General features: G+C 31.8%; 1 protein-coding gene across 1 annotated transcript in view; it reads left to right on the top strand.

Annotated features, from left to right (window-relative positions):
- Nucleotides 1–4,541: 4,541 nt before the first annotated feature.
- The window catches only part of Calx (sodium/calcium exchanger 3), a 284,907-nt gene continuing 266,710 nt past the window's right edge, over nucleotides 4,542–22,738 (top strand). The window contains exon 1 of the mRNA XM_072532931.1: nucleotides 4,542–5,758. Within this exon, the coding sequence (XP_072389032.1) occupies nucleotides 4,581–5,758 (1,178 nt within the window). The 5' untranslated portion in view covers nucleotides 4,542–4,580. The remainder of the gene's footprint in view (nucleotides 5,759–22,738) is intronic.

Genomic DNA, 22,738 nt, shown 5'->3' with positions numbered 1-22,738 from the left:
TTTCATCTTTTTTTGAGGAAAAATGTTTAATTTCTTCATAATTTAACGATATTGTATCTTTTCCAGTTCCAGTATCTGAACGAGCAGACCACCTGGTAATACTCAAGTGTTTGAACCTACAAAATTTTTGTAATGCATTCCACCTATGTGTAGAATTAAAAAAAAATACGTAAAATTCCTGAATGACATCGAAAAAGGTGCAAATTTTCATTTTTCATGAAAATTTCGGCAGCAGTTTTTTTATGTACATTTTTTCAATCATTCGGCCCTTTTGTCATCAGCGTTGTTTAATTGGAAAATAATTTACAGACGTAACTGTACAATAATTTATTGTTCTGTTACCGCTATTAATTGTTCTGCAGAAGGAAGCAATACTTAATTTTCTTGGAATTCGTCTTGATCCTTCGCTGCATCGAATAGAAGATGATTCCAACGATCCATTCATTGATTTTGGTAGATTTTTTATACAGGGTGAGTCATGAGGAACTTTACATACTTCTACCATATGTAGAGTCCCTCAGGGAGCATATCATGTGGCCACTAAAAAATGTCAACTCCTCTTCTTTATTAATTAACAGGGTGATTTGTGCAATTGACCATTTATTTCATTTTACTGTGCTCATTTGATTTTTTTAATTTTTGCATGATACAGTACACTACTATCAAGCATTCGACTGGTATTAGCTAAACTAAAAAATTCCAGGACTGGCTTTGGAAAAATTAATTTAAGGATTCGTATTAAATATTACACCCTGTATGAATTTTTTTTTAAAATGCAATAAGTGATTTTCAAACTACATAAATAGCCAATGAAAACGACATATGCGACAATGTTGTCGCACTTTTATTAAATTTTTAGTGAACGATCAAATCGTACCAAAAATAGAACAACCATAATGAAGTATCAAATTATAAGGTATTAATTTAAACAAATGTTATAAATTTCAAACATTTTAATTAAAATGAGTTCCTACAACATAATCTAATACGGAGAAAATTAACATCTTTACTGTCACTTTGTATTATCTCTATGATAGAATCAATTGTTTTTCAATTTTAAATTTTTACTCATAGATCGTATTAGGGCATTATTTTCGATAAATAATAAATTAAATTGGTTAAAAAGTCAAACCTCTTGTATGTGTTAGTTTTTGTTGATTGTAAATGATTAAAATTTTATGTCAAATAATAATACATTGCATCAACTGTACTAAATAAAAATAAATCTAAAAAAGTTTAAAATGAAGGTTGGCGTTGACCGTTTGACGTTTCTTGATATTTTATACCCATTGTCATTATTGTCATTATCAATTTTTATTTATGTGTACAAGAATACATATTTCTTCTGTCATATCTACCTTAAGTACCTACATCAGTTTTGGTAGAGCTTTTGGTTCTTTCGTTCAAAATGCCACATCAGTTTTCGACCACAGAACCACAGAATATGCAGACATATTTGTTTATGGATTCTGTAATGGGAATGGTAGGGCTGCTAGTAGAGAATATCGCAGGAGATTTCCTAATCGTCGAACTCCCAGTCATCCAACATTTGGGTCAGTTTTTAATTATTTGCGAGAAAATGGCACTTTTCCTAGTGGAACAACAGAGCGACATGTAGATGAAGCGCAGGAAGATGACATTATGGACGCCGTTACTATGAACCCTACAATAAGCACTAGACAATTAAGTCGAGAACTCAATGTTACTCAATCAAAAGTAAGTAGAGTCTTACAAAAAAATAATCTATACCCATATCACATTCAAATGGTTCAGCGACTACATGCTGGAGATGAGATCGATAGGTTGGAATTTTGTAGATGGATTAACAATAATAGACCAACGCTACACTATTTACAGATGAAGCCCAATTTACCAGAGACGGGATAAATATTTCACGAAATTCACATGTGTGGGCAGAAGAAAATCCCCATGCTATTCGAGAACGTCGTTCTCAGTTAAGGTTTTCGGTTAACGTGTGGATTGGTGTCATAAATAACCAATTAGTAGGTCCTCACTTTTTTGATGGTCCTTTAACAGGGCAGGTCTATTTGAACTTTCTACAAAATATTTTGCCGAATTTGCTTGCCAACGCGAACGTTGCTATCCGAGGGATGTATTTTCAGCATGATGGGGCACCCCCACACTTTTTACTGGCAATGAGACAACATCTTAATAATGTTTATGGCAACAGGTGGATAGGACGTGCAGGTCCTATTTCGTGGCCTTCAAGATCCCCTGATTTCAATCCCGTTGATTACCATATTTGGGGACGATTGAAGCAACTAGTTTACGCAGTGAATATTAATAACCGACAACAATTAATTGATAGAATTATACATTGTAATACTATTAGAAACGATCCCCAGAGTATCCGTAATTCAATACGTCAATTAACAATTCGGCAACAAAAATGTGTACAGGCTGCAGGGTTCAATTTCGAAAATCTATTTTGAATTATTTTTATTTTGTTACCATTATTGTATCTTTTCCAGTTCTAATTTATGGGTTTATCATAACTATGCACATATTTTTAGTTTTTTTTAAAATTGTTCTTCGTTATTGTTAGTAGTTACTGTTTTTTGTTGTGCAGTGACTCAGTTTATCATTTCAATTAAAATGTTTGAAATTTATAACATTTGTTTAAATTAATTACCTTATAATTTGATACTTCATTACGGTTGTTCTTTTTTTGGTAAGATTTGATCGTTCACTAAAAATTTCATAAAAGTGCGACAACATTGTCGCATATGTCGTTTTCATTGGCTATTTATGTAGTTTAAAAATCACTTATTGCATTTAAAAAAAAATATATACAGGGTGTAATATTTAATACGAATCCCTAAATTAATTTTTCCAAAGCCAGTCCTGGAATTTTTTAGTTTAGCTAATACCAGTCGAATGCTTGATAGTAGTGTACTGTATCATGCAAAAATTTAAAAAATCAAATGAGCCGTATAAACACTACAGTAAAATGAAATAAATGCTCAATTACACAAATCACCCTGTTAATTAATAAAGAAGAGGAGTTGACATTTTTTAGTGGCCACATGATATGCTCCCTGAGGGACTCTACATATGGTAGAAGTGTGTAAAGTTCCTCATGACTCACCCTGTATAATACTCTTGCATGGTGTCTGTTAGGAATTCTGGCCATAATGCAATATTGTTTACAAAACTCGTAGTTCCATCATAACTTTGAGATGATCCTCACTTAATATTTTCTCCTTTTGTTTCATATTCACAATCAAAATTGTTTGGTTTTCCTGCTGGTGTTTTTGCAGCATAGTTTCGTACACAAGTGATGTTTCTGGAGTTTAAGCAGGTGAAATCTGTGAAAATGATAACGACTGTTGTAATTGTTCTCCATCTCCAGTTCAAAAATTTGTCCAACGATCTTTTCATTTGTTTTCAAATCACAATTTGGGGTATTTTATATTATATATTATTTTAAATAAATAAAGTAATACTTTTATCAAAAACCTACATTTTTATTTGATGAATTCCAGAAAGTATTAATTATGAATCCAAAACAATCTGTTTGCAATCAAATCTAGGTAATTCAGACTTAATTCCACAATTTTCAATTAAAGAGGCGCTTAGGATATGTCGGTAAAGGGGATTGATAATGATATGCATCAAAATAAAAAGTTATGAAGAAATGTAATTAGGGAAACCGACTTTGCATAGAAATAAAGGCATATATAATGATGATGATCTATTTCTTCTCTCAAATACTATTTTATTGTTGTTTTTACTTTTTTTTATTACCAATATTTACGTACCTCGTATAGTTTATTAAAATAGCATGTATACAGCCAAAGAGTTAACAATTATAATTTTGTCGGTTTATAACTAGGATGAAATCGGATTTTGGCAATTTACTCTCATTTAATGTAACTTTTCTGCCGACAAGATAAATGTTCTAAATTATATATAATTTACTTTTAAAAATAGTATCAAGGCCATAACGTCGACAGGAGTTTATTTTATCGAAGATTCACAAGAATACAATACAATCAAGGTATTTTTACGGATGAAACTTAAGAATAGCTGGCTAAAGTTTTTTTTACTTTTAACAAATATCGAAATTAATATCTGAACGGAAATTTCTTATTGTTTGATTCTATACTACGTTCTTCACAAATGGCTATGCTTGAGAAAATTGTCGTTTCATTCTAACAATAGAAACCCTATACATCTATTGTGAAACAGAAAAATAAACCCGTGTAGTATTTCCAAAACTAATATTAAGTAAGAACAAAAGAGCGGCGGCGAAACATCGCAAATTTCTTGCGGAACTCTACTTGCTATCATGTGGTCACACTCTATTTACCCGGACAAAACCCTGAACGGAGCGTATCCCTTATTCCCATACCATACACGTCTCAATCAGTGTGTGCTCCCCCAGGTCCGAGCATCATCTCCTGCGCGTTTGCGCCGTCGGTAGTTCTAAGGGGGTTTGGCTCTGTCGCCAGTCTTGCCCGCGAAAGCCGACGGAGCGTCTGGCATGCCGACTGCCGCACGAAACGGGCATTATGGGGGCGGCGAACGATACCATCCTCTGTGTGGACGGGCTCTTGATGCCGTGCTGGCATCCTCTCGTCGGAGTGCCTTTCTGGGAACGTGTTGGACGCGGGGTTGTATATTTCCTGCTACTTGCTTATCTTTTTATCGGAGTTTCCATTATTTCTGACCGGTTTATGGCAGCTATTGAAGTTATAACTTCTCAAGAAAAAGAAGTTTCAGTAAGAAAATCAAATGGCGATACACAAATTGTTGTGGTTCGGATGTGGAATGAAACTGTGGCCAATTTAACTTTGATGGCATTAGGTTCTAGCGCTCCTGAAATATTATTGTCTGTTATTGAAATTTACGCAAAAAACTTTGAAGCCGGTGATCTTGGTCCTGGTACCATTGTCGGATCGGCTGCTTATAATCTATTGGTAATTATTGCTATATGTGTGTCGGTGATACCAAATGGGGAAGTGAGGAAAATAAAACATTTGGGAGTTTTCTTTGTGACAGCAACTTGGTCCGTTTTTGCTTATATTTGGTTATATCTTATTCTCTGCGTCTTTTCTCCTGAAGTAATAGAAATTTGGGAAGGACTTCTGACTTTTTCATTCTTTCCTCTTACGGTTTTGACAGCTTACGCCGCTGATAGAAAAATTCATAGATACATGACCAAAGATTATAGAATGAATAGACGTGGTGTCATAGTGCAAGGGGAAGGTGAAAATTTAGAGCTAGGAAATACAGAGCTTCTTGCTCTTGATGATGTTCATGAAGACATTAAACAAGAGTATATTACTACTTTAAAAGAACTACGGCAGCAAAATCCACATGCTGATCTAGGTGTTTTGGAGAAAATGGCACACGAGATGTTACTAAACAGAGGTCCAAAATCGAGAGCTTTCTACAGAATTCAAGCCACGAGAAAGTTAATGGGCAGTGGCGATCTATTGCGAAGAATATCAGAACGAGCACAAAGCGACTTAAGCGAAGTCAAAGCTGAACTTCAAAGAGAATCAGGAGCTGCAGAGTATAACCAGACAGCATGTCGAGTATTCTTTGAGCCCTCTAAATATACGGTTTTAGAAAGTTGTGGAAGATTTGAAGTGAGAATTGTTAGGGTCGGCAATACTGATACACCGCTGACTGTTGAGTATACTACTGAAGACGGTACTGCACAAGCTGGTAGTGATTATGTAAAAGCGAAAGGAAATCTGCAGTTTGCACCTGGAGAGAAAGAAAAAAGGTAGGATTTTACAAATAATTGTGTAATTAATAATAACTGTATATATATATATATATATATATGATGGTCGATAATTCCGTTATAGTACAGAATATCCCAAATATTATTTAGAAAGATGTACCTGAATTCTACAGGGTGATTACGTGTTAAAGCAAACATACAATTTTTTATTAATTATTTATGAAATATTTCGAAATCGTTATGAAGTAAGCGCACTGTACATAAAGAAGGAATAATTAAATAAGTATTCAATTTGTATAATAAGGTAAAAAATATGTTCTGGTTTTTAAATTAAGTTTAACAAAAATCATTGAGAAATATGTATTCGTATATAGGGTGAACTACCAAAGAAAATTACGATTTTCTTATATTTTTAATTGTACCTATATTTTATTTTTTTCAAGAGAATTCATTTATCTATTTCATTTTTATGGGGCATTTCCTATAAAACTCATTACTTTTCAAGATATTTTCAGTTTTGTTCAAAAGGTATAGTGGGATAAGATGGTCAAAAGTGCCCCCGCACCGATCAGCAGTGCGATCTGAAAAACATGACTTCATACAAATTTTTAGCTTCCCAGAGGCCACAGAACCTCTTAAATCTAAAAAGAAGCTTATTTCGACTTTATTTTTTCTGGACTCAATTTTACTTTAAAAAATCTAAAAAAATTCATGAAGGTGTATCTTTTCAATACAAAATAGCCTGATTTTTTTTCAAATTTTTATATTGAAAATTAAGCATAAGAAAAATCATTGAAATTTTCAATAATTTCTTAGGTTATGTTAATAATTTTTGGCTAACTTTTAAATACTAATTTTTTATGTATTTTTCTTCGTTCTTTTGAATGGACAAGGCAAAATTTTAAATTTCTGAGCGGAAAGCATCGAAAAATCAAAAAACCTTTTTTTATCTCATGTATTTGCATATAATCTCAAAACTCAGTTGGTAATTGAACATTTTCCAACATTTTTTCTTTGACATTATCAAATTCTATTGTAAAAGTCTCGATCAAAAATACGCGGAAATTCGATCATTTAGCTACTAGATTTTAAGGTAATGAGTCTACAAAGTAGGAAAATGTTAGAAAAACACGTTTTTTTTTCGCAATTTGAAAATTTGTAAGTTAAGAATGATTATTTTAACAATGATGATTCATGGTCCGTAAGAAAATAGATGAAAAAGCATACATCTAACTATCTGATTTTCAGGTAAGGTAAAAAAAGTGCAAAAAGGATAAAAAACGTGGTATTTTCGAATTTTATCTTTATGAAAGAGTTAAATGGGGACTTTTACAATAGAATTTGATAATGTGGAAGAAAACATGTTAAATTACCAAGTAGTTTTGAGGTTATGTGCAAATAAATGAGTAAAAAAAACGGTTTTTTTATTTTTCAATGCTTTCCGCGCAGAAATTGAAAATTTTGCCTTGGCCATTCAAAAGAACGAAAAAAAAAAATACGTAAAAAATTACTATTTAAAAGTTAGCCAAAAATTATTAACATAACCTAATAAATTATTAAAAATTTCAATGATTTTTCCTAGGCTTAATTTTCAATATAAAAATTTAAAAAAAAAACAGGCTATTTTGTATTCGCAAGATAGATCTTCATGAATTTTTTCAGATTATTTAAAGCCAAATTGCACCCAGAAATAAATAAAGTACCTACCATCTTATCCCGCTATAGCCTTTCGGGAATACCTTCAATTTTTGTAAGTATGTACTTGGAAATAATTTGTCTTGTGTAATAATATAAAAAAATTATTTTTATTAAAAAAATAACAAATCCAAAAATAAATCACAACAATATGCAATACATGGAACAGTTCTTAGACTAATGTTATATCAACAGTATTATACGCCAAGAAGTTTTTCGTAAAATATTCGTAACTGTCGATTGTGAGGAGCGATTATTATTAATAAGTAAAGGGCCACTTATATCACTTAATAACGGTAAAACAAGTAGGCTTTGAAAAATTGACAGTTTTCATCTTATTAGTTTTTTAATCGGTCTGTGTGGCTTGTCTTTAACTTAAGAAATGAATTTTTCTGTAAAAGAATTAACAGATATAATCTGGGTATTAGGCGAAAGCTTTTGAAAAATAAATGAATCGTTTTATTCGCACTGTTGCGTAGTATGTGTTATAAGCAGTGGCGGCCGGTCAGAGTCGGCATGGTCGGCAGAGCCGATGTACACATTTTTTAATATTTAATTTAATAAAAATTTCAATAATTAATTATCTCACGTAATAAGTTGATATCATTTATTTTTGTGACATAAAAAAATATCTGTTTGATAATACAGACTAAATCTTATTCATGGTTTTTAAAAGATTTTGACAAATCCGAGCGTTAAGTGATCTTAGCGCATCGAGACACTTTTTAACTTGATGATCGGAGCCATATATTCGACTGTGTGAAGTCTTATAAGACCCGTTTCGGTAAACCGACTCCAGGCTGACGATATACATCTAAAAATCAACGGAATATTAGTCGATAAACAACCAAACATACATTTCTCTCCGTACGAAGTTAAACCGCAGTTGTGGTAAATTTGAATCTGCCGATGCTTTATTTGGATTGGTCGCAAAGTGTCACGTATCTTGCGAGCACGGAATGAAAAGTTATATTGGGATAAGTAGTAAGTAGGGGTAGTGCACTGACTGGAATAGGGCTTTTATTAGACGGTATACCTATCTGGGAAGACCAAACTACCTTGTTGACCCTATCTCAGAAGCCACGAGCCGCCACTGGTTATAAGCGAAGAAAAGGAATATGCTGTACTGTTAACTACTACTGAGAATCATTACTCAATCACTACGAGAATCACCACTCGTTAAATTTCACGTCAATCAGTTTCATCATACAGTTACATAAAGAATTGACAATCGATCATTATCATCGCAGATTAGCTTTTTGTCAATGTTCTCGGCAGCAAGTGCATGGCGATCGATTTTTTTTCATTATGTGCTTTTTGGAGATACTTTAAAGGCTACTTTACTAACAATTACAGTCAAACTACTCGAGTACTGATACAGAATAAAATGTTATTAATAAGTATCATTTCAACTAATGATGTTTTCTTCAATATTAATATAACTGATTAAGAATGAGCGTTTAGCTTTTAACTGTAAGCCATAATAACTGGGTAACTACTTAACTAAGCGACAAGTGAAATTCTGAACCAAGAATGCGTGTATGCGATACTAACTAATATGTGACACTGAATACTACGCGTGAGTTATACAAACTATAACCAAGGAATGCGTCGACCCACTTGGTCGAATACTACAACGATACTGAATACTTAAAATTCTGATTGCAATGCCTAACTATTGCCTAGGAGTTTGCGGAGGACAACTTTGAGATTTCTATACAGAGGTAGGTAAAACCCACCTTTTGAATGCTTTCTAACAGGGAAATTTTAGGCATTGGTAGGAGAAAGTTAATCTGTGGGTAAAAATATCTTTTGAATAGATTATTGGCTTTCATGAAAATTTGCTGGAGAATTTACCTCGGTGGATTTTAAGTATAAGTCAATTGCTACTAGTGGCGTAGCAACACTTGGATACATTTCTTACAGAAATTGATCCAGATCTGTTTAATCTAATATATCAGACTGCGACAATTCCCAGACAATAGCCGCAATCGACCTTTGTAGCAATACTCAAAAAGTCCAGTGCAACAACCTGCTCAGATTACAGAACAATAGCTTTAATGAGTCACACACTCAAAACATTTTTGAAAATAATTCACAGTAGAATTGTTAAAACTCTTGAATATGAAATTATTGTCACACAATTTAGATTTAGAAATGGTATGGGCACAAGAGATGCTTTTTTCGGCTTGAATGTGCTGGCCAAGAAATGAATGGACATGAGTCTGGAGTTTTGAAAAGGAATTTGATAAGGTTTAGTATAAAAAACTTGTATATATATTAAAAAAAGAAAAAATATAAAAACATCCGAGGTATCAAAACACAGAGAGGCGTCCGCCAGGGTTGTGGAGCTGCTCCCACTTCCATTCAAGGTCTACAGTGAAGCATAAAAGGTATATCTATCAATAGAGAAGTTTTTTTAAACGATACAGTAATAATGACGGATAACAACAATGATTTACAGAACGTAAGGCAACGCCTTAAAATGCTGTCATGAATACGGACCAAGGATGAATTTGAAAAAAACTAAATGCATTATCTTGACTAAATCAGCAGATGCAAACATCCAGTTGATTATTGAAGGTAATGTAATTGAGAGTGTGCATAACTACAAATACTTAGGAACAGGAATAAGATCAAATGTAGACCAAACCAAAGAAATTAAGAAACGGATTGAAACACGTGCATCATTCATCAAACTTCCTTTGTTGTCGGGATATAAGGTTAGGACTACGCCTAAGGATGCTTCGGTTACGCGTTATCAACTCTTTTTTATGGCTTGAAATCGTGGACATTAAAACAAATGCATCTGAATAAGTTGACCGCCTTTGAATTTTGGTGTTACAGAAGAATCCTACAAATATCATGGACTCAAAGAATGTCAAATGTCGAAGTAATTAGACGAATAGGAAATGAAGCTGAAATTTTACTGACTATCAAAAGAAGAGAACTTGAATTATTGCAACTTATTAAACAAGACAAAATTCGAGGAAAGCGATATGTGGAAAGACAAAGATTATCGTGGCTTAAGAACTTGAGGGAGTGGTTTGAATGTAGTAGTCCAGAACTATTTATAGCGGCAGTCAACAGTGATATATAGCCATGATGATACCAACCTTCGATAGAAGCTGGAACTTCAAGAAAAAGATATGGTTTACTAAAGAGTCATCAATGTATTTTTAAAAAATATATTCTAATTAATGTCTGGCCGGATTTGAATTGATGATCCATAAGTTTTCTGCAAATGTTTGTTTTAGGGATAAAATGGCGAAAGCAAATTATTTATTTTTCGTTAAATACATAATAATTTAATTTAAAATTTCAACAAATACAACACATATTTTACCAACGAACAGTTAATTATCTATGAAATAATTTACTCTTATTTAAAATAAATTCAAATTAATCTAATTACACAATTAAAATGCAAATATTTATTATTAAAATCGTCCATCAATAACAAAACGAAATTAAAAGGAATTAAATTAATGTATTACAGTGTATCAATCAAAAGGAGACGGAATTAATATTGATGCGAATTTAAATACAGTTATTTTAACAGCTTATTGAATTATTTCGTTATATCAATAATTGATAATAATGAAAAATCAATTTTGTGACCTATATGAAGATGGTGTTGACCGAGAGTTAAAATTGAATCGGAATTGCGAACAGAAATGAAATGTTCATTAATCCTATTTTGAATTCTACGATTTGTTTGGCCTATATAGGGTTGGGGATAGTCTGCACAAGGAATTTCATAAACTTCGTGCTGTTCATTTGGAATATTGTCTTTCATTGATCGGACAAGAGATGAAAGTTTTTGTTGGTGGGTAAATATTGTTTTTATTCCTCTTGGTGTAAGAATTTTGTCGATTTTGACAGTAACACCTTTGATGTAAGGAAGAAAAGCTTTCGTATGATAAGAGTGGGAGATTGATTTCTGTTAATGCTCCTATTGATTTGATTTTCGCGGTAACCGTTTTTGATGAGGGCTTGTTTTAAACAAGAGAGCTCAGCGGATCTACTTGCGTATTGATCTGGAGACAAGAATTAATGAGAGAATTAATTTGTGAAGGTAGATGGTGAGAGTTGGCATTAAAGTAACGATTGGTGTGTGTGGGTTTTCGATAGACAGAGTAATGAAAACCTTGGGATTGGTTTTTCTTAATGAAAACATCGAGAAACGGTAGGGATGAATCAGTTTCCATCTCCATCTTGAACTGGATACTAGGATGTATACCATTTAGATGGGTTTGAAAAGACACTAAAGCATCCCTACCATGGGGCCAAATGACGAATGTATCGTCAACATATCGTAGCCAACATGTGGGCTTGAACATTGATGTGGATAGTGCTCGGGTCTTGAAGTCTTCCATAAAGATATTGGCAATCACTGCCAATATATGAGGAGGTTTCAAGCAATACCGAATAAATCCACTTTTTACGAAAATTTTGTTAGTGGCCAATATGGGTTCATTTCGTTAAATTACTCCATATATAAAAATATATAAGAGCAAAAACGAATAAATCCTACTGAATTTTAATAGTGATATTTATGTTTGCATGCAAAACCGAATAAATTAATTTTTTGTTCAAAACCAAATAAATCCACAAATGCGCATTTCCTACTTTATCTTCTTATGCAAATGTTTCATTCGAACAATAGATGGTACTAGGGAAGTATTAGAGATATTTTGTCGTTGATTGATTCGCCTCTGCATGTTTACACATTGACTGGAGCGACCGCGTGTTTTTTGTTCAGTAAGAGGTTGTCAGTAGTCTGTGAACTGGGTGTGGCTAAGTGTATATTATTTCTGGTTTAAACTGTTTTTAGCGGATTTAATATACATAGTTCGATACAAGTTTCGGTACAAGGTACTGTTAAATAAAGAATGTGGAAGATTTTTTGGGTGAGTCAGTAGCTGTGGAAGAAGCCAATCAAGGAAGCAGAAGAAGGGAAAAAGCCCCGAAAAAGCTAAGAGGAAAAGTTGAAAGGTAAGGTTATAAGGTACTTATAGATTAGTAGGTATAGCTCATTTTGGGATAGAGGCAGGTTTTTCAAAAGGTCCTTTTATAAATCGTAGACTAGTAAATATTGTTTCTCTCTTTCCAGTAAAGTTAATAGTTGTTAAGTAATTGGATTTTTTGGTTTTTTAAGGGGGGAAGGCGCAAAATCTTGATCCAATGTTATTTAAATTTATTCTTTTTTTTTTTTCGAATTCTGAGAAAACTAATAAATATTTTTGAAAAATTTAAACGCAGAATGTTTGTATTTGTATCAAAAAAGCATACGTTGCTTGTTTTGCGTTATTTCTAATTCCTTTGAAAGTTTGTTAATCCTAAAAGTAACGGGTGAAATCATTTATTATTTATGTGTAATATCAAATCGGATCGAATCGAATTTATAAGAAATATTCACTTCTGTCGGCACTCCGCAAGTGCCACGCTATCTTTTTTTCTTTTTTAACCTTATGTATTTTATTTTAGGTACCAAGATCCAGATTCAGACTTAAAGAAATTTAAGCGTCCTTGCTCACATGACAATAAAACATACCAATGCCAAAATGTTAAAATATCAGATATTAAGAATATAAGAAGTCAGCTGTATAGTGTACCAGAAAAAAGCATTAAAGATGTGAAACTTTGCCATGTGATAAGCGTTTCCGGTACCGTAAGAAAGAGATATGTTAAAGATAATCCCCGACAAAGAACAAGGGCAGCAAACTTCTTTTTAAAAATTAAGAAAACAAGATCAACAGGGGTAGTTAAAGTCTGCAGGGCTTTTTTCATGGCAGCAACCGGTGTTAAAAACTACAGATTGTTGACTCAGGAGACTGTCCCAAAGAGCGAAGAGGAGGGGACCATATTTCAACAAAAAGTTTGGACAAGAGGAAGAAAGTATGCGAATTTGTTGGTAAATTGTGTGGCGTCGAAAGTCATTATAATCGAAAAAAATCTCGAAGAATCTATTTACCTGCCCATCTTAGTATTAGAAAGTTACAACGTATGTATAATGAACAGGCTGAAAGTCAGTACCAAATTGGCTACCATATGTTTAGAAAGGTTTTTCTAACAAAATTTAACATTGGATTTTCGTCTCCAGCCTCTGATACCTGTTTCTAATGCACGCGTCTAAAGCATTTAATTAAATCGGAAGAAGACGAAAAAGAGAAAACCAATTATATGACTGAATATCGAGTTCATAAAAAAAGAGCAAAAGCATTTTACGAGCTTTATAAACAAGAGCCGGAAAACTCCCTGACATTTTGTTTTGACCTGCAGCAGGTTCAACCCTTACCAAGCACGCCAATTTCGGATGCATTTTATTCACACCAAATATACCTCTATTCTTTTTGCTGTGTTGGTATGAACTCCAAAAATCCAACGTTTTATATTTGGACCGAAGATCAGGCTGGGAGGGGCGCTACAGAAGTGTCATCTGCTTTGTTCGATTACCTAAAATCTTTGGAACTGGATAATATAACTCAGATTAGATTGTTCTGCGATGTATGTGGGGGCCAGAACAAAAATTCTCATTTGATTCATATGTTAATGTTTTGGTTGTTAAAGTATTCTCCTGATAATATCACAGAAGTTTGTATTACCTATCCAGTAAGAGGTCACAGTTTTATGCCAGCAGATAGTTTTTGGACGACTTGAAAAAATATTTAGAAAGAATCCAACTATTATATCTAAAGAAGAATATATCGGTCATTATGCACAAGTCGGAAGTGCAAAAGTCTTAGGACAAGACTGGAAAATTTTTGATATCAAGGAATTACAAAATTACCTCAACAAGATTGTTGGGATATCAGACTTAAAAAGAATCTGTCTGGAAAAGACAGATTCAAAAAACTAAAGAAATTAAAATTTTAATATCATGCTTTCAGCATTATCGATTTGAAGCCCAATTCGAACTTAGGCGCTCAATTTACAAAAAGAGAAAGTCTTTAAAAAAATTTTTGCTATCCGAAGTCAACCTGCGAAGTGCCATTCCACCAAAGAAGATAAAAAGTGTTCAAAAACTTATGGAAAAACAATTTGGAAAGGAGTGGAAAAGTGACGAAAGTTTTTTGTGGTACACGAATCTTTTATGTGAAAATAAGTGGTTGAACATACTGAGGAAGAAGAAGAGCTAAGAAATGAGTATGACTGTCTAGAAGAAGAGTTTGCACTTCATATTTAAATGCACTGTTGGATGTGCTATTGGTGTATCAAATGTTATATGTTTTTTTTTGTATTACTAATAAAAATAATACTTTTGTTAATTCTTGCTAATAAAGTTGTGAGCAAAATGAAATAAATCCAGTTATTTCAAGCAAAACCAAATAAATCCACTTTTGTTTAAATTTTCTTTTGCACTAAATATCACTTTTTTAAATTTATATTGTAGCAAAAGTTTTATTATGACTTCTCTAACAGTATTTGCGAGCAAGATAAACAAAAAAATAATTACTTTTTGCGTCTTAGAAAAATCCTATTTTTCCAAAAATTAGTTTTAGTGGATTTATTCGGTTTTGTTTTAAACCTCCTCATATATATATATATATATATATATATATATATATATATATATATATATATATATATATATATATATATATATATATATAAGAAATTTAATCTTTGCAGATTAGTTAAATAGTAAACTCTTAAATATTGGGGAAATCTTCAAGAAAGACTCTAATGTGTATCAATTGTTTCGCCGAACGTTTTCGCCAAAGAGAATTAATTTGGCTTCTTCAGGGCTGAAAAAGAATAAATTATAATTAGCTACCATATATTATCTATTAAAACATTATTGATCTTACCGTAACTTAGAATTGTAGAGTTAGAATATTAAAAAACTTTGCTAGTAACATAGTGGTGTTTTTTGTTACTATGTGCAAAAAAAAGTTTTTTATAAGGTTTGAAATGTATGGTAGCTTTGAACTTGACACGTAAAGGCTTACCCAAGGTTAATCGAAAAACCCAATGTAACTACATTTAAAAGGAGGTAATTCTTTGAATTGTCGGCAATAACTAAATTTTTGATTTTCAGACAGTTAAAAGTGAGGTTCTGTTTGAGCCAGAACGCAAGCGCTGACAACTTCATTAGTTCCTATGAATCTTTATGTCGTTAAGGTTCATTGGTAAGAAACGAATGAATTTAAATCCCAGTAAAGGGAAATATTATTTTGATTTTCTTTATTTAATTATATTATATTGTTCATGTACTATTGAATCTTATTGAGATGTATCTAAGAAAAGCAAGGAAATGTTATATATTTTTTGTTAATGAAAATTAATTATAAAGGTATGTTAGTTGTTAATGGATATATCAGTCAAGTCAAACGCTTATCCAACACCATTAGTTAATAAGATTTTGTTTAATACTACCCATGACGAAGATATTTCACCTTCCTTCGCGACTAACAATGCTGATCCTGATGTCTTAAGTGGGAACCCAGTCTCGGATACTCCTATAAACAAATATTTTTCATTACCATATTTCAGAGATCCGGGGTTAACAAGGATTCTGAAAAGTGTTGAAAATAGCTTTGGCAATAATAATAACAACATTAAACTTAATGTGGCTTGTAGATCAGCCCTAACAATTAATAATCTTTATTCTAAGATAAAAGATAAGACTCCCATAGATAGGCTTAGTAATATTGTCTACAAAATTCCATGTCTCTCTTGCAACAATTCCTACATCGGTCAAACATCTCAATTATTGAAATCACGTATTACACTACACAAAAGTGATTCTCGACTTCACCCTGACCGTTGTGCATTAGCCAAACATGTCCATTCCACTGGTCATCTCATGGACTATACTAACACCACAATTCTCCACCGTGAGAACAATAAATCTAAAAGAGAGTTCATTGAAATGTCTTATATTTTCCTTAACGATTTCTCCATTAATGTTAAGAGTGACATCAAGAATCTAAGCGATATATACCACCTGTTACTTAAATCAGATACCAAGAACAAGACTATATCACAGATAACTAACTTGACTGATATATCCATTAACAACTAACATACCTTTATAATTAATTTTCATTAACAAAAAATATATAACATTCCCTTGCTTTTCTTAGATACATCTCAATAAGATTCAATAGTACATGAACAATATAATATAATTAAATAAAGAAAATCAAAATAATATTTCCCTTTACTGGGATTTAAATTCATTCGTTTCTTACCAATGAACCTTAACGACATAAAGATTCATAGGAACTAATGAAGTTGTCAGCGCTTGCGTTCTGGCTCGAACCTCACTTTTAACTGTCTGAAAATCAAAAATTTAGTTATTGCCGACAATTCAAAGAATTACCTCCTTTTAAATGTAGTTACATTGGGTTTTTCGATTAACCTTTGGTAAGCCTTTACGTGTCAAGTTCAAAGCTACCATACATTTCAAACCTTATAAAAAACTTTTTTTTGCACATAGTAACAAAAACACCACTATGTTACTAGCAAAGTTTTTTAATATTCTAACTCTACAATTCTAAGTTACGGCAAGATCAATAATGTTTTAATAGATAATATATGGTAGCTAATTATAATTTATTCTCTTTCAGCCCTGAAGAAGCCAAATTAATTCTCTTTGGCGAAAACTTTCGGCGAAACAATTGATACACATTAGAGTCTTTCTTGCAGATTTCCCCAATATTTAAGAGTTTACTCTATATATATATATATATATATATATATATATATATATATATATATATATATATATATATATATATACATATATATCCATCCATCCGATGGCGCTTAAGCTCAATTCGAGCACTGGCCTTCCTGATCAAACCTATCCATCTGTTACGGTGAGTAGCCATTCACTCCACGATCGACTACCAAGGAGATTTCTAACGTCCTCGTCCACATTATCCTCCCATCGCTTTCTCGGTCTTCCAATCCAATAGATCTCTTCCCCTGCATTCTTGCATTTAACAGTTTTTTTGGTAGCCCATTTTCTTCCATCCTAAATACATGGCCTGCCCATTGAAGCAGCTGTAGGGGGACATAATGAAATAAAGGTGGTGCTTTATATATATATATATATATATATAAATATATATATATATATATATATATATATATATATATATATATATATATCCAGGGTGGTCCGTAAGTAATTGTACAAACAGAAACCGTAGATTCTGAACTTTAAAAAATTACGATTAAAGCCAAATTGTTTTAATAAAATGTTGATATTAAGAAAGATACAGGGTGTTAAAGTGGAAATTTAAAATTTTATTTTTCGCTATAACTTTTGCATTTGTTAATATTTTTGGACAAAAATTTACAGTTAGATGCTTTTAAGAAGGATAAATTATAATTTTATACTTACTTTAATGTAACAAATAGAGGGCCCCCCAAATTTGCGCTTAACTTTTTTGCTCTTTAAGTTAGCTTTATTTGTGTTAAAAAATAATAAAGATACATTATTTTTACAAAGAAAAGGTATACTTATTAGTAACCTGAAAATTCAACCGTTTTCGAGATAAATGCATTTTATAAGTCAGCTGCACAATAATTCTTAGTTTGATATTTGTGCGGTAAAGCACTGAATACCTGTAGATAAGCATAATTCATAGTTTATTCTTATTAAAACAACTCAAAGATGATAATGTAACATCACAAAGTGCATTGTTATGGATGCTAAATGTCTTGAGAAAAAATATTCCATCTTCTTCTTTAGGTGTCGTGTCCGTATTCAGACGTTGGCCGTCATCATGTTTACAATTTCCCTTTGCTATCGCTTCTTAAGTTTCTATAATAGCGTTGTATTACTTTTTCTTTATTGTAAAATGCTAAAAACCCAAAATATATGGTTTATGCAAGATGGTACACCACCACATTCTAGAGAGAAGGCAGTAAGAACATACTTAAGAACTTTTCTGAACGTTGTATTGGTCGTGGTAGTCATATTCCTTGGCAATGTGGCGAGATATTGATATAATTATTTAATTCATAAAAAACCGAAAAGAATACTTATTGTTTATTACGTAAATTGTTTACTTATTTTTATTAGGACAAATAGAAACTAGAGCATAGGTATTGAATAACACATATGTGTCCTGTTTCATAATACTTTTGCTACAAATCTAACCTGAAAGACTCAGCATTTTTACAAAAGCATCATCGTTGTCCTAATAACCAATATTGTTATAAATATAGTAAGCACACAGGCAATTTAGTTCAGCATAATATTGGTTCGTTAGTAAATCATAATAGTCCATTTGTTCGAGATGTAATTATAGTTACTCGTAAGCTGTAACGTAATCATATAAATAAGTAATGTCATCGATAGGTTATTCCGTGTTTGTATAAGTAACCAATGAACGAGATACATCACAGTTTAATAAATTATTTAACTTCTGCGACAAATAAGATGTAGTTCCATAATATACCATAAGATTTGGATATGTATCCAAAATAATACATTCATTCATTATATATTATAGCCACCACGTAGGCCCGAATTTAATCCGCTTGATTTTGGTGTATGGGGCGCATTAAAACAACGTGTCTATAAGAATCCCATAAGCATTCACAACCAACTATGAGAAGAAATAAATACTGCAGCAGTTCCTTTAGAACCAATGATGATATTTAATATGAGACGATCTTTTATGAAATATATTGACAAATGAATTAAAGAAAATGGTGGACATATCGAACATTTACTTTGACACAAAAAGTGTTGTGTTATTTAGTTTAACTATTTCTCAATTTGGTTTGTAAACAAAATGATTTGATTATGACTTTAATTTAACATAAAACGTAAAATGTTTGATGTAAAATGCTATTATTCTGTTATTTTGTCAAATCCTATTATTAATTATCCTGCTGATATATTTATTTTATTTAATATTTCATTAACTATTAACTTTAGTTAATGGTATTTTATACCAAAATTCAGAAGTATTAATGATTTTGTCTATTTTTTCTTCGTTGCCTGGAGTAATTGCCTTAGATCAGAATTATGCAGCTGATTTTTAAAAGGCGATTATCTCGAAAACTGTTAAGTTTTGAGGTTATTAACAAGTATACCTTTTTTTTGTTAAAATATTGTGTCTTTAATATTTTTTATCCCAAATAAAGGTAACTTAAAGAGCAAAAAAGTTAAGTGCAAATTTATACCACATATGTGGCAGAAGTGGCGCCCTCTATCAGTTACATCAAAGTGTGCATCAAATTATAATTACTCATATTTAATAGTACCCAGTTATAAATTTTTGTATATAAATGTTTAGAAACATGAAAGTTATAGCGAAAAATAAAATTTTAATTTTGCACTTTAACACCCTGTATCTTTCTTAATATCAACATTTTATTAAAGCAATTTGGCTTAAGTCGTAATATTTTAAAGTGTAGAATCTACTGTTTCTTTTTGTACAATTACTTAAGGACCACCCTGTATATATAGATATATATATATATATATATATATATATATATATATATATATATATATATATATATATATATATATATATATATATTATATATATATTTCATAATTGTATCTGATTCGCCACCTATTATTCTCATTTATAGGGCCTCGCATTCGTCTCAGTACCTTTCTAAGGTACTGAGTACTTCTTACAGGTATTTTTTAGTGTATACTTATTAGCTCCGTGCGTAACCATGGTAGGGGTATCTTGAAACGATGCCAGCGTGCGTAGCGGCGAAATATAACAAAATTGGACCTATCTTTTTAGGCATAAATTTTATCAAAAATGGGTGCAAATACATGTTGCGTATTTAATTGTGCTAATAATACCAAAAATGGTGAGTGTCGTTTTTATAGGTTTCCAAAGATTGCATATAAATTAGAGAAAAGAAAAAGATGGATTCGTGCTATTAATATGAAAAAGTAAATATCACATAATTTTATTTTTATGCAATTGAAATAGGAAAAATTTAAATAATTTACCTTAAATTATATTTTATAAGGCTTCAAGCTAACTGTAGCGTGCTATGCTTTAGCTTTTATATCATAACTTTTACTATCATTATTTTTAATTACATGCTCTTCCACATGAAAAACTTAATTTGACAGTACTAGATTTTTCCCTTTCTTTTCCGTTTGGGGTTGCAAAGATAAATTATGATGAACTTTTAGAAACCCAGTTTTTAATACTACATTTATTTTGTACATAAACTGAAAAGATATAATTAAAAAACTAATTATTAATAATTGTCAATTTCGTATGTATTTAACATATGTTTAACCTCAAATTGGGAGGTCCAAAACTGTCAGATGAAGGCGGTAGGTGTCGCGTCAGTCACGCACGGAGCGAATACTAGTAGTTTTATACACGAAACCTGTAATTTCTCTGTATTTGGGCATAAAAATGACTGGTACATATATAATTATAAAAATAATAATAACATTTTATATAACTCTAAATATACTTTCCTTTAGTTCTTACAGAGTGAAAGGTTTTTTATCTTAATTATACAATGTTATGTCTTTCGAAAATATGTTCAAACTTAAACTTTAATATTTTCGTAAAATATCTTCCAATTTTTTCAGGGACTTCATCAGAAAGCTTTCATAAATTATAAAGAAAATTTAAAGAATGTCACTTGGAACTTTTAAGTTTAACGAGTCTCAAAACTTTTTCCATTTTTCAGTTACAGGAGAAAAATTACTTGAAGTAGTTTAATATTTTGATGATACGGTACTAGATATAATGGAAAAGTAGTTACTTCATTACTAGCTTTAAAAGTGTGCTTTAATAATAGGGTAACGAATTGACAGTATAATTTTCTCGTAATTTATTCATATTATAAGTAATGAAATCACTCTTTTGATTTACTCGTAAATTTTTAATTGTAAACAAATTGATTCAGTCGGCAAGTTCGGTTTAGCTATTATTATAGTCATTTGTTTATATATTTCATGCAGTTTTTATTACACATTTTGGTGATATGACTGTACAATATTGTCTAACTTTCTAAATGCACATAGAAAAATTTAAAAATGATACTAGTTTTCACTACTTGGTCATAATGAGTCTGAAGAATCGATTAATAAGGATGTGTTTTTAAAACTAGTTGATTTCACTGTAGCCTTTTCCCGTATGTATATTATAAAAATCTCATAAAGTTTCTGCTAAACATTTAAAGAATTGTTACCTCGAGTTACCTTGTTACTTTAAAGAGGTTACCTCGGATTAAAGCAATCGCTGTCTTTCTTTTTAATTCATTTCTATTTCACCCATAGTGATTTTAAAATAACTTAATTTTTAATCAATATAGGGCAGAGAAGATAGGCCTTTAACATATTAAATAAATAACTCTGAGACCTCCCCGCGAAGACCGCAAGTCAGGAAGTTAACACCGCGGAGGAAAAGTCACTTTTCGTTTGGGGTTTGAGAAGGAAAGTTCGATCTATGAATGTAATTCCAGAGGGGCGTTTTGTGTTTTACTCCGACGATAGAGACTGGAAACCAAAATGTCTAGCATTTTTAAATAAAAGTATGCAGTAGCCACCACAAAGAGATAAAAAAGAAATGAAAATTAAGTAAGTATGTACTACTACTACTACTACTTGTCGGTTTATAACGTTCTCCGCCGTTTTCCGACTTCCAATCGCCACTTAGACCGGTTGTTCCATAGATCTTCTTCTATGGCACTCTCTCTCAGTTCTTTATTTATTCCTTCGCTCCAACTTTTTCTCGGTCTACCTCGTTTTCTCTTTCCTTCTGGTTGCCACTTTAGTATTTCTTTTGGCATTCGTTGTTCGTCCATTCTTTGTATGTGTCCGAACCAGATAAGTTGTTTTGTTGTTAGGTCATCTGTGATTGTTCGTTTGATTCCCATTATTTCTCTAATGCGTTCGTTGGTAATCCTTTCTCTTCTAGATCTTCCTGCGGCTCTTCTCCAAAAATCCATTTCCGTCGCTTTCAGCGTTGACAGTGTTCTTTCTTTCAGTGGCCATACCTCACAGCTGTGTAAAGTGATACTTTTTACTATAGTCTCATATATCCTCTTTTTATTTTCTTTGCTAATGATTTGGTCCCATAAAATGGTGTTTAACATTGTGATGGCTTTTCTCCCTGACGTATTTCTCTCTCTTATGGCTTTGTCTAATGTTCCATCTTGTGAAATAGTGATACCTAGGTATTTGTAGTCACAGCAGTGCTTTATTGTAGTGTTATCGTCTAATACGAGATCTTTTTGTTCTACTCCAATGCACAGCTATTCGGTTTTCTTTTTATTTACTTCTAGACCCCATATATCATACTCTTCAATTAATTTTCGTGCCATATAGTTTAAATCGCCATAATCTTGAGCCAT

This window comes from Diabrotica undecimpunctata, chromosome 5 (assembly GCF_040954645.1).
Source record: "Diabrotica undecimpunctata isolate CICGRU chromosome 5, icDiaUnde3, whole genome shotgun sequence".
NCBI classification, from domain to species: Eukaryota; Metazoa; Arthropoda; class Insecta; order Coleoptera; family Chrysomelidae; genus Diabrotica; species Diabrotica undecimpunctata.
Note: the sequence above shows the minus strand (reverse complement) of the source record. Positions and strands in the feature narration are given on the sequence as shown.